We start from the raw sequence: 12,642 nt of genomic DNA, 5'->3' as shown, positions 1-12,642 counted from the left end.
AACTCAATAACCGGAACGTTCTCACTACCTCTTTATTAATAAGATATCCTATTATCCACGGTTGATAACCTTGAAACAATCGCTTAAACCATTTGAAAGTGGCTTAAAGTCTACGCAGAGAGAAAAAGAGAAACGATGATAATTCGGTTTTACAACATGATGCAAATCCAAGTTTAAGAGTTTCTTTCTGAACTGTAAAACAGGGAAATTCGAGCAAAATCGTTCCTTTAGTTTTACATATTTTAGAATCTAGCATATATTTTACAACTGTTGTACGTGGTCCAAAAGTGATCTCCGTGATCGCTGGTACTCTGGATTTTCGTGGGCAATTGTGTTGTTTGCGTTGTTTATTAACTTATAAAAAAAAAAAATGATCTATTATCTAATTGCATACATAAGTTATTGCTTTTGTTATTTTTTTAAGAAAATAATACTATCGATAATCGATTTTCGTTATATGATTATTTTTACATTTAAATATTGTAGCAATAACGTTTTAATTGAAAATAATTTAACGTTTATATTAAACGTTGATATGATATTTTTTTTTAGTAAATGTTTCGATAAATTAATGCGCACGATTATCCTGCTAAAAGAACGGTTTTGTTACAAGTTTAGTTACAAGCAAATTTATTCCATTGCAAATGGAACGCGAAGACTTATGTTAAGACTCCTTTTTAGACTTTATTAGACAACCCATTTTTTGAATTGTATAAATGTGTATATGTGCACACAGCTACACGTACTCAAGCATACATACATACACACATTCACGTATAAACGTATACTATTCACACGTACAAAAATATAAAAAATTTAAACTAAACTAAAATAAAAAGTAAATTACAATTCCAAATTGCTTGTTCTTTTTCGTATTCTAATATTGCCTTTGAATATTATGAATTAATAAGATTATTTTAATAAATTATATTAATAATGAATAAAATAATTTAGATAATTCACAATCATTTTTATCAATTTTATATAATTTTCATTATCTTCTTAAAAAACAAAATCATTATTTAATATAATAGTATCGAAAGTTTTTTAAAAATTCGAAAACTGCCAGTTCTGTGCAAGAAAAAGCAATTATTTTAATTGCTTAAAATAATATCCTTTGCACAAGGTCATTAAAATCGATTAATCAATAGATTTATCTTCATTATAATTGCATATATATATATAATTATAATTATAATTATAATTTATTATTAAGCTATAAATATAGGATTTTAAAAATTATTATTATTATTTTAAATCTAATAAATGGTTTATAATATTATATATATATATATGTATAAATAGTTGAAGAAATGACATGCGCCCTCTTTTAGAAGCGTTTCAATGATACAACACACAGTAGCGCTCAATTCTGTTTCAGTACTCAGGGCGCGTTCAATCGAAGTGGTTATACGCATGTAATAAAGACAAAATTCACGTTTTTGTGACAATAGAAGAAACATATTGAATATCGATCGAAAGGGATTACACGAGTAGATTCTTGACGAATTAATCTTTTAGCGAATCGACGATTTTCCAAGGATCCATTCTCGTGAGAAACGCAAAACACAGCAAAATACCAAGAACACTCCTCGTGGGTAAGTTGACAATCGGAAAATTTCCGTACATGTATGAATTTCTGTTATTAAATTCATTGATTTATTATTAACATAAAAATAGTAAGTACATAAAATAGAAATAATGTAGTTTAATTAAATTTTATAAAATTTTATCAATGTGTCTATTTTCATATTTCTTTTTTTCGTTCTATAAAAATATGCGTATAAAATTCAAAATTTTAATTCATGTAATTAATTTCATTTAATTTAGTTTCTCAAAATGTAATGTGATTTTTGCAATATAAGGAAAAAAAATTATATCTTATGATATGATATTTTAAAAAATTTATATTATATTTTTGGGAAAAAAAGAACAGACAATTTTTTAAGATTTTTATTTCTTTTTATTTTCTATACTTAACACGTTCTATATTTAACACTTTATCTATTATATATCCATGTGTATATATTTAATAAATTTTAATTAATTATAATACACAAATACTCGTGTAATTTTTGTTTTTCGATAAAATGACAAATATGTTAATTTTAATACACATTTAAATAAATATTAATAATTAGAATATATAATATTTGTGTTTTATAGTTAATTAAAATATTTGTTTAGATTTTTTTTTCTTTCCTTTAATAATTACATTTTAATTACATCTAATTTATTTACTTTATTATTGTTTATCTAGTTATTATCACATTATTACATATTTTTATTTATGTATATATTATATTTGTAATAAAAACATTAAAATATATTAAAATTTTTTTAACAAATTTAATCGATAGGTTTTTTATATGATCGAGTGATCAAAATTTCTCTGCAAAATAATCTCTGCGTTATCAATAGAATCATAGTTCTTTATTTTTGTTTTTTCTTAATAAGAAAATAATTTTTCTATCAAAAAAATATTTTAATAAAAAAGATGACAAACGTTACTTTTACATTTTTTTATTTTTTTTATTATTTGAATTTCTCTACTTTATTAATATTTTATTTCTTTAATCTATATTTTTCTTATATGAAGTAGAATGTCATATTACATCTGATATACTATGATATCGATTACAAACATCAAATATTCACGCGTTCCATGAAAAATAATATTTTACATTATATTTAAATATGTACATTGTATGTACATATTATACTTGTATAGAAGGATTAACGTTGTATTATAGGATTATTATGCGAATAGGTTATGTCATGAAAATTTATATAATTTATACAGGCACACTGTGACATTAATGTTCATGTTATTACAATTGATGAAAAAATTTTAATTTCACATATTATTATTATTTTATCTATAAATCTATTTCTTTTTTAAGTAGTTATTTTATTATATATAAATATTTAAAATATTTTAAATAAAAATCGTATATAATCGTGAAAAAGTGAAGATTTAATAAGATGATATAATTATATAACTGTTTTTTAATAACTTGATCTTCTATTTTAAAATTGTGCTGCAAAAGTATCAGTAATAACGAATATTAATATTCACGTTATGCATGATAAGCAAGTACGTTCACAATTAGATGTTGCTTTCAATATCGGTGCATTCAAGATAATTAATTGGAACGATAATGATTTACATGTTTAAAAAATGTATAACTTCCTTAAATAATTATAATGGTCTTGATAAGATTTCATTATTTCAAATTTTTAATTTTTTTTTTCGAGAAATTTGAGAAATAATCTCTACGTCCTACTAATAACTTCTTTTTCATCAATATAAATGATATTGAAAATTATTTTTCGTTATTTTATTTTATTTTCGTTTCGATATTTCTATTTTTTTAAGAAATGTATCGAATGTTCAATTTAACATATCAGAATCATTGTAGTCAGCCAATGGCGGATTATGTTCAAAAATGTTTCATATTATATAAAACGTTTAACTTAAAGGGTTGAAATATTTATCCATAACCGACAACAATCTATACTCGACCGAATGTATGCTACACAAGCATGATAATAAAAGATTAATAACACAAATATTAACATTACGATATTTTTTACAATGATAATATTGCAGGTTAGAATTTGCTCGTTCAACAATTTATAATCATATCGTTGTCCGATGAACAAATCGATTTTATCGGTGTAAAAGAAATTTTATTATAAATTTTTGAAAAGACATTATATTACGTTATTAATCGAAAAAAATGAATGATAACGATGCAGAATCTTGGCTGAACTTGAGAATGATACACGTGATCGATCGAAATGAAATTTTTAGCGAGCAGGTGTCATAGAGAAAGAAGGTAAACATAGAAATATGAAATCTAAAATTAGGCAAATTAAGCAATGGAAAGAATCTTACATTCTGTTCTCGATATCTATTTTATTTAATTATCTGAATTTCTCCTCGATCGATTATCGATGATATTTAGAAAAATATCCTTGGATCTCGCTTGTTTATTTTCTTCTGGTGGATGAGAGACGTTGGAATCGACCATGTCGGTCGTCATGGTGACTCCCCTCGATCACTAGCCTTAGGCATTCCTGAATCATCCTGTAGTACTCATATTCCTGTGAACTAGCCAAAAAGAATAAGCACTCGTGACCTAATCTCCTTAATATATATGTATAAACTAGAATCTCGTGACTTATGAATTTTTCATAGATTTTTTTGTGCTATTCCTTGTGCCGGAAAAAAATATTAAATTATTCAAAATACTATTCTATTTTCTAATTTTTTAATTGACGTTTTTATTCGAAATAATGATATCATTTATGTCTTCTTAAAAAATGAAGAATCAAATATTTCGAAAACATTTAATATTGCACTTAAATTTTTGTAACTAAAGCTAGAAAAAAAAATATATAAAATTAATTTGTCTTATTTTTAAAAATTTGTAAATATGAAACAATCCAATAGGAATTGTGAATAATAAATACAATAGCGATTAAGGATTCGTTGCATGCAGGCTAATAATATCCGTTCTGAATTTCCTTTCCTGATAAGATAACCTTAAAGTTATGGCCACACCTTGTAGGTGAAGGTTCACGTGAAATCAAAAGAACAATCGATCGACGGCTCTTTGAATGAATATCTTGCGATACCTAGAGAAAAATTATAGAAGCATTAATAAATAAATGAAGTTATATAATTTAATAAAAATAAAACTTTCATATTTTTATTAAATTAATTTCTGATTTCCTTGACATTTATTTAGAAAAAAAATTTTTTTTATTTTTTCTATCGATAAATTTTATTCTTAACAATTTCGAAAGATTCTTTTTATCTCTCTAAATAATTATTTATCATCGCTATTTGTTGAATGAAATTGCTCAAAAGATTACAAGTCTGATATGTGTCATCAAATACTACTTTGTTTCTGGTCTTTACACGCAATACATAGCACGAAATAAATTAAACGAGATATGTAGATAGATCGTTTATAATCGGTAAATGAAAAGCAAAGAATTTCTAGAGATAAAGAAAATTAAATTTTCTAAAATTTCGATATTAATATATTGAAATAATGTTGATATTAATTGCAATAGTTAAATTGACTTGTATCAACAATAGTCAAATATATATCTTTAATTATAAGATTAATAGAGAGAGAAAGAAAGAGAGAGAGAGAGAGAGAGAGAGAAGAAAATTCGTTCAACTTGTCATCTGTGTTTGCAATAGAATTCAAGGTCTCTATTCTAATCGAAAGCACTCTATGGTGAAAAGAATGAAGAGGATAAATGTACCTAAAATAACCCGAGAACCGTATCGATTGAACTCCCATCGATTTCCTCGTAAACCTATAAATCACGTGCTTCGGTTTACTTCTCCTTTATAAGAAACTGGTAATCCACTTACTAACCCAGTGACATTATTTTCTTGGAAATAACAAATCTGCCAAACTAGAAAAATATAAAAATTTTATTGGATCTTTCGATTATAATGCGTGAATATAAAAAAAAGAATTTATTTTCTAAATTCTAAAAATAAATACGAAGAAATAAATATTTCAAAATTTGTTGCACGAACATATTTTATTCATCTTCCTGATCAATAGTTAGACGAAACTGCATGCTATTGTTGGATCGCGTCCATGTAGAGGATATGTCCAGAGAATACGACTTTTTGGAAGAAGTTCTTTCCAACTTCTTTTCCAAGTCCTCTTTCGAATAAATTATATTTAGTTTTAGAGAGAAGATTTCATGGAAGTGGATTCGTAGAAAAAAAAAAGAAGAAATACAGAAAGATAAATGAATTACATTAGATCGAAGCCTGTCAAAGACTACTTAACAGATGATTCATTGCCGAGCTTTTATCGGGGATATAGCATATGTATGTTATTTAGCACAAAAGTCGACCTTCTCGTATTTATATAAACGATAATTAATAAAACGTTTAGGATATAATGCTCTTACCATGCCGTTTGAATCATGATACATTCATTCGAGAATTGGATTGAATCAAAATTATTTACTTTTTCGATTATTGTATTTCTCTTAGAGAAGTTTTGAAGAAAAGAGAAGTGGTCAAACAGATTGCTTCTAATCCTTGCACCATCACTCCGTTCGTTTCTTTAATGAAACGAAATAAAAGAGAAAGCTTACAAATTACAAACAATTTCTTTTTTGTAAGAACACATTTAAAATATGAAATAAATGGAGTATAATAGGAAAATATATTTACAGAAGTGAAGATACAAGTATAGAAGAATGTTTTATTTATTTGTGTAATAAAAGTAATAGTAGAGAGAAAATTGTTGAGAAAAATCTTGAAAATTTTTAATTATTCTTCTTGGAGTTAACGATGATATCCATCTCTTTTTACTTTTAAAATATTATGCACAATGTTTTAATTCAATTAAAAATATTATATAAAAGATGACATTAATATATATTTGTAATTATGCGTGTAAAAGGATGTTTATATATTCGTGACACACTTTTTGAAATTTTTTTTTTTTTTCTTGAAAAAGATTAAAACAAAAGTTTGCTTTAAATGAAGCAAGACGGAGATAAAACACGATGACGATATAACTGAAATAGAATTGTTTCTGCTATATCTTCATTTCGCTTCATCTAAAGGAAATTTATTTACTTTTTAATTTAATAAGTAAAAATTTCTTAAACGAAATTTTTGTATACCAATTTGTGTTTAATAATTTTTGTCTGTTGAATCGATCCAAGAGCCAATGTATTAAATGTATAAAGAAATATATTTCACAACTTTTGTAATTATTCTTATCTTGTTTCAGGAAGTTTCTCCTCTTGTTTTCACAATTGATTAATATGTTTCCATTCTCAGCTTTTCTTCTATTCTTCTAATTGACTTGTATACGCTTTGCTTGTTTTAGCATATACGATTAGTTAACTTAATCACTTAATGGTTGATCGCAAATATACACTCCCTCTCTTTTTCTATCGATTTCTTTTTATTTGCTCACACCGTTCAGTGTCGTATGCACATTCCTGCACCTAAATACGCATGCACGCCTGTATATCATCTTGCATTACCTCAATGGTGAGTAAACAGTTTTTTTCTTTTTTTTTTTTTTTTCGTTGTTGCTAATTACTTCACTTTTTCTTTTTTTTTTTTTTGCTCCGCTTTTATTAAAATTCTTATTTTCTCATTTTAATCTCATCTTTTTTTTTTTTTTTTTCACCGGCATACCGTTTCAATTCACGTGCCAATGAATAAGCATTTCGATTTATTTTATAATTTTACACCTTAAATGCACGTTCATCTTATATACGTGTTAAAAAATGTACGTTTCATTTACTACATTTGTATTTATAAGATCATACGAGAAAATTAAATAATCTTTTTAAAAAGTAAATTAAGCTTTGAATTTTTGAAATTTTTTACTATGAATTATTTTCTTTTCTTTTTTTCAATTTTCATTATACGATGAAATAGAATTTTCTTTCTCTCACAATTATTTTTTTCACTATACAAGTATTCTTGTGATAGAAAATAAATGACAAGGATAACAGTTAATTAGTTCCAGCGAAAATTTCTTTTCCACAAAAAAATTAATGATACGGAATTAACGTGAATGTAAAGTTGAAAATTGGTATACATACTAAAAAAAAATATCTTCAAGATCGTAAATTTTAAGAACGGTTAGATAAAGTTATCCATATAAAGTTGAAAACTGCACATCGTATAAAAACTCTTCTTCAAAGTCTTTAAACTTCAAGAAACCTTAAACTGGATACCATCCATGTAAATTTGCGCGTACACCACATAAAAAAGAAAAAAAAAATAAATAAATAAAAGTCACGTTCAAAATCGTAAGAACTTTTAAGAACCGCTAACATATCCAAACATAAACATAAACATTGAATTATACTTGCAAAAAACATAATCCTTCTTATATTAGCGAAAGATTATTTTCCACAGGAGAAGAAAGAAGACGGTACGTGCATGCTGAGGCGAACGACGTTTAGTGACTCGTCCAAGCTCGGCTGGGAAGTCCTTATGGTAGCTGAGAGGCGTGGACGATCTTTCCCGAGCGAGATCCAAGGGTTGAAGGGGTGGCCCCGTCGTTGGATCCACCCGGCCAACACCTACATTTAGAAGAACAAAAATGACCGATCGTAACGAGAATTTCTTATGCAGAACAATCTCCGACCAATCCACCACACGCCCCTACAAACCTGTCTACAGTTGGACAAACAACAACAACGATATTCGCAGCAACAGCTCCGCGAACCTGATCGGCAGAAGGGACGGATTAAGGGATCAAACGAATTACCATCGGTCGAACGCGTTTCAAAGGGATGAAACGAACTCGAATTATCGTCTGCCGAAAAGGGCGCCCATAGTCGGCTGGCAGAACGGCAGCCCGACTGTTTTTCCAAGCACACCGTGTACCACCCCTGACCCGGAATCGCTCGACACGATCGACGATCTGTCCCGTTCGCAGAGCGTCGCGTCGTCCACCAAATGTTCCGAGATATGTCAAGATTCCGGGAACACGGAGGACCTGAGCAGCTTGGCGGACGAGAGACTCCTTCAATCCACGCCTGCCCGCACCATCGACAGAAGCGTGGAATCGTTGTCGCCCGATAAGGACACGTTCCTGACCACGTCCCCGGAAATCGGGAGAAGCAAGGAGCTGAGCTTGGCCGACGACATAGAGGACAAGATCGATCTGTTGAGCCCTGGAACGGATTGCACCGAGGACAGGATAGGCCCTCCCACGCCTCCTCCCCCCGATTACCTGATCTCGACGAACCTCGCGATCGGGCATAGCCCTACGAACAGAAGCGACGACGAGTCGCGCTCGTTTAAAAGAAGCGAGGATAATTTGAGACGGTCCCCGGAGGCAAGGCCGATAATTACACCGAATCCTGGCTACAAGGACGACGATACGAGGGATTCTATCGACTCGGATAGCGATTTGGTGGACGAGTTAACTAGCACGGCCAAGGACGAGAAGAGGAAATCGAAGGTGCCGGACGGCGGATGGGGTTGGGCGGTTGTGTTGGCTTCTTTGATCATATCCATGATAGCAGACGGGGTGTCGTTCAGTTTCGGTCTCCTGTACATCGAATTCTTGCAAGAGTTCGGCGCATCCAAGTTGAAAACAGCTTGGATAGGTTCTCTGTTCATGGCCGTCCCACTTTTGTCCGGACCCATCATGTCCGCGTTGGTCGATCGTTACGGGTGCAGGAGCATGACCATCGTCGGCGGTCTGATCTCGGGATTCGGGTTCATATTGAGCTGTTTCAGCACCACGATTGAGGTAATGTATTTGACGTTTGGAGTGATCGCGGGTCTCGGTCTGGGTCTGTGCTACGTCACTGCGGTCGTGAGCATCGCGTATTGGTTCGAGAAAAAGCGGACCCTAGCTGTAGGTTTGAGCGCGTGCGGCACAGGAATCGGCACCTTCGTGTACGCGCCCATGACCACGTATTTCATCGAGGAATACGGATGGAGAGGCACCTGCTTGCTACTGGCGGGCACATTCTTCAACATGATCGTTTGCGGGACGGTGATGCGCGATCCCGAATGGTGGATCTTGGAACAAGAGAAGCAGAACGGTGCAACACCTAAAAAATCGATCACCAAGTCCGAGTGCGACAGATCGAGCATCAGCCCCGTGGACGAGTTTCCTGGGATCGAGGAGCTGAGGAAGATGTTGAAGAGCAGACATACGCCGGAATATCTGTTGCAAATTCTCAGCACCACCACGGAGGATCCGCAATCGGTCGATGGAGATGTTAGATTCAGAAGCGTGGTTAATTTGCCTACTTTTGTCAGACATAATGAGAAGGTGAGAAACTGACCTGGATAAACGTGGAATACCGTAATTGTTTCTTTGAAGGACTTCTTTTGTCATTTTTCCTTTTTCTTTTTTTTTTTTTTTTTTTTTTTTTTTTTTTAATATTTCGTCAAATATATCAGTTGTGAGGAAATACTGAAAATCAATATTATTTTATTATGCGTATCTTAATTAAAGAACTTGATCTTGAATGTACATTAATACTTACAGTGATATATTTTATATGAATAAGTTTGACGAATGCTTTGTAAAAAATTGATCGAAGAAAAGATCTGGGAAATATCATCTAAAGTATGCATTTTTGAGGATTGTAGGTGCCTATGGAAGTATTAGAGTCGCTTTCCAGTAATCCGAGATTATGCAAGGTCATTTTGGAGAACTATCCTAATCTTCTATCCTGTAGAAGTTATTCGGACAAAATGTTACAAGATTCCAATTCAGAAGTTGGCAATAAGAGTATTGTCACAATGTCTATGAGGTTTTAAATTTTATCTATATAGATTATCCTTATAATAAATTATCAATGACGAGAGATTTAATATTATATTTCGTTTTTCGAAAGAATCAAGCAAGCACGTGATGAATCAAAACATGACAATTCGCATGTAATAAATAATGTTTACTCTGGATCTGCGTGCAACACTATAAAAAATCATATAGGTAAAAAAATATATAAAAAAGAATCAGAAGAAGCTAATCCTCTTTTAATTAAAGAACTTGAAAACGTTAGTAAATTAATTTTAATTTATTTGCTGTATAAGAAAGAAAATTATTTATATCTTTTCGCATTATTGCATAATTTTTTAGATAAGCGAGGGACGAAAATTAAAATCTGTGTCTAGACAACACATAGTAGAATTAAATTGTGGACTTATTAAAACGGACTCGCTTCCGTGGTTAAAAAAACAATTTAATACCAACACTCATTACTTCAAAGATATCAGAGTCCATAGAAATTCGGTTATGTATCGTGGCGCTGCTCTCAATTTACACAAATACCGATTAAGAGCTAGCAGTTGTCCCGATATTTATAGAAATAGTATGACTACATTGGCCAAAGAAAACGAGGAGGTAAAATAAAAATAATAATTTTATTTTATATCAACGATAATTAAACTCACGATCTATTTTAATTTCTATTTAGATTTTTTTTTATTTCCTTTCTCTATTTCCACCCTATGTACCTTTTTATCTTTTATTCCTGAATTTTCTTTTTCTCTGACCTCTGTTCAATCCTTCTTTATTTTCTAGACTTCTTTTTCGCTTCTTTATGTCTTATCACTCATCATTCATTTACCGATCGAGTCTCTATTTTAATTTCTTATTTTCAGAAATGGTACAGCGAATTAATAGATTTACTAAAAGGTATGATGGACTTTTCAATGTTCCTGGAATTGCATTTTTTATTCCTCTCACTGTCAACGATTTTGCTGTTCACTTGGTTTATCGTGCCTTACTTTTATCTTGCCGAACATCTTACCAGAAACAGTTACACCGAGTCCGATGCTGCGAATCTTCTCAGTATTATCGGCATCACTAACACAATTGGAATGGTACTATTGATTTTATTTATCAATTGTTTTCAATACATATCTAATTTTATTTTTAATATGTTCTCAGATTGGTCTTGGATGGGCGGGAGATCAACCTTGGATGAATGTGAGCAAAACTTACACTTGGTGTCTGGTTGCTTGTGGTGTGGCAACATTTTTAATGTCAACATTTACTCCTTACTACAATTTGTTGATGATTACCTCAGCAGCATTTGGCCTCTTCTTCGCGAGTAGCTTTAGTTTTACTCCTGTTATATTGGTACAATTGATACCTCTGGAGAGATTCACTACTGCCTATGGTCTTAGCCTATTATGTCAGGGTATAGGGAATCTTCTTGGTCCGCCATTGGCTGGTTGGTTATTTGATATAACGAATTCGTGGGATTTATCCTTTTATATGGCGGGTAGTTGGATTGTTGTTTCTGGATTATTGGTGGGGCTTATTCCGTACACCAAAAATAGAAAAATTTGGGGCAAAGGTCCAATCGAAATGGAGCGTGAAAGAGACAGTTTAGCTTGAATTTATTATTAATTAAGTTTCAATGAACCACTATTACCTCCAGCAAAAGTAAACAATCATTTATTGTTATTTCTATTGTTGAAAGTTGAAAAATGAAAAAAGAAAGTATTATTTGTTGTTATTTATTTTTCTTTAATCTGATTATTATCTTATTATGAGATTTTTTCATTTCTATTAGATAACTATGATAGTTATATTTTATATATAATGATAATAATAGTATTTATATATACTAATTCGTAATAACATGTACTTATAGAATGAAACTTAAATTTCAATGAAATGCATTTACAAATAAATAAAAAAAAAACAGGAAACAATAAACAGCGAGGAAATAAAATATTTAATTAAATAACTACATTTTTGTCAAAATTATGATCATTGATTGTTATATTTATTCTTATCTAACAGTACAAAGCTATATATACATCTTATTTAGTTTTACTAATAAAAACTAGATTTCAATAATTTTATTAAAATAAAAATTTTTACTTAAATAATTTATAAATTTCTTTTTTTAAAAAAGAAGAAACAAAAAGATTTGAAAAAAAAATTAAATCTTGCTTTGATAAATATTTACAAGATTTCTATACACAATATATATATTAATGGAAATATATAATGTGAAAATATATTATTTAATAATTAAATATTTCGAATATTTCTGAACAAAAACATAGTAAAACTAAATTCATATACTCTGGGAGATGTTAATGATAGAGAAAAATTGCGAATATACTCA

General features: G+C 30.1%; 1 protein-coding gene across 1 annotated transcript; it reads left to right on the top strand.

Moving 5' to 3' along the window:
- Window positions 1-1,433: 1,433 nt before the first annotated feature.
- On the top strand, window positions 1,434-12,171 carry LOC122716560. Its single transcript, XM_043939767.1, has 7 exons — window positions 1,434-1,598; window positions 7,940-9,818; window positions 10,142-10,305; window positions 10,390-10,552; window positions 10,635-10,898; window positions 11,159-11,380; window positions 11,448-12,171. Exons 2-7 carry the CDS (start codon window positions 8,127-8,129, stop codon window positions 11,898-11,900), a joined length of 2,958 nt encoding a protein of 985 aa, XP_043795702.1. The 5' UTR covers window positions 1,434-1,598; window positions 7,940-8,126; the 3' UTR covers window positions 11,901-12,171.
- The last annotated feature ends 471 nt before the right edge of the window (window positions 12,172-12,642 follow it).

The sequence above is a fragment of the Apis laboriosa genome, unplaced genomic scaffold (assembly GCF_014066325.1).
Source record: "Apis laboriosa isolate Shangri-la unplaced genomic scaffold, ASM1406632v1 scaffold47_cov149, whole genome shotgun sequence".
NCBI lineage: Eukaryota > Metazoa > Arthropoda > Insecta > Hymenoptera > Apidae > Apis > Apis laboriosa.
The sequence above is the reverse complement of the archived record's forward strand: the minus strand, read 5'-3'. Positions and strand labels throughout refer to the sequence as shown.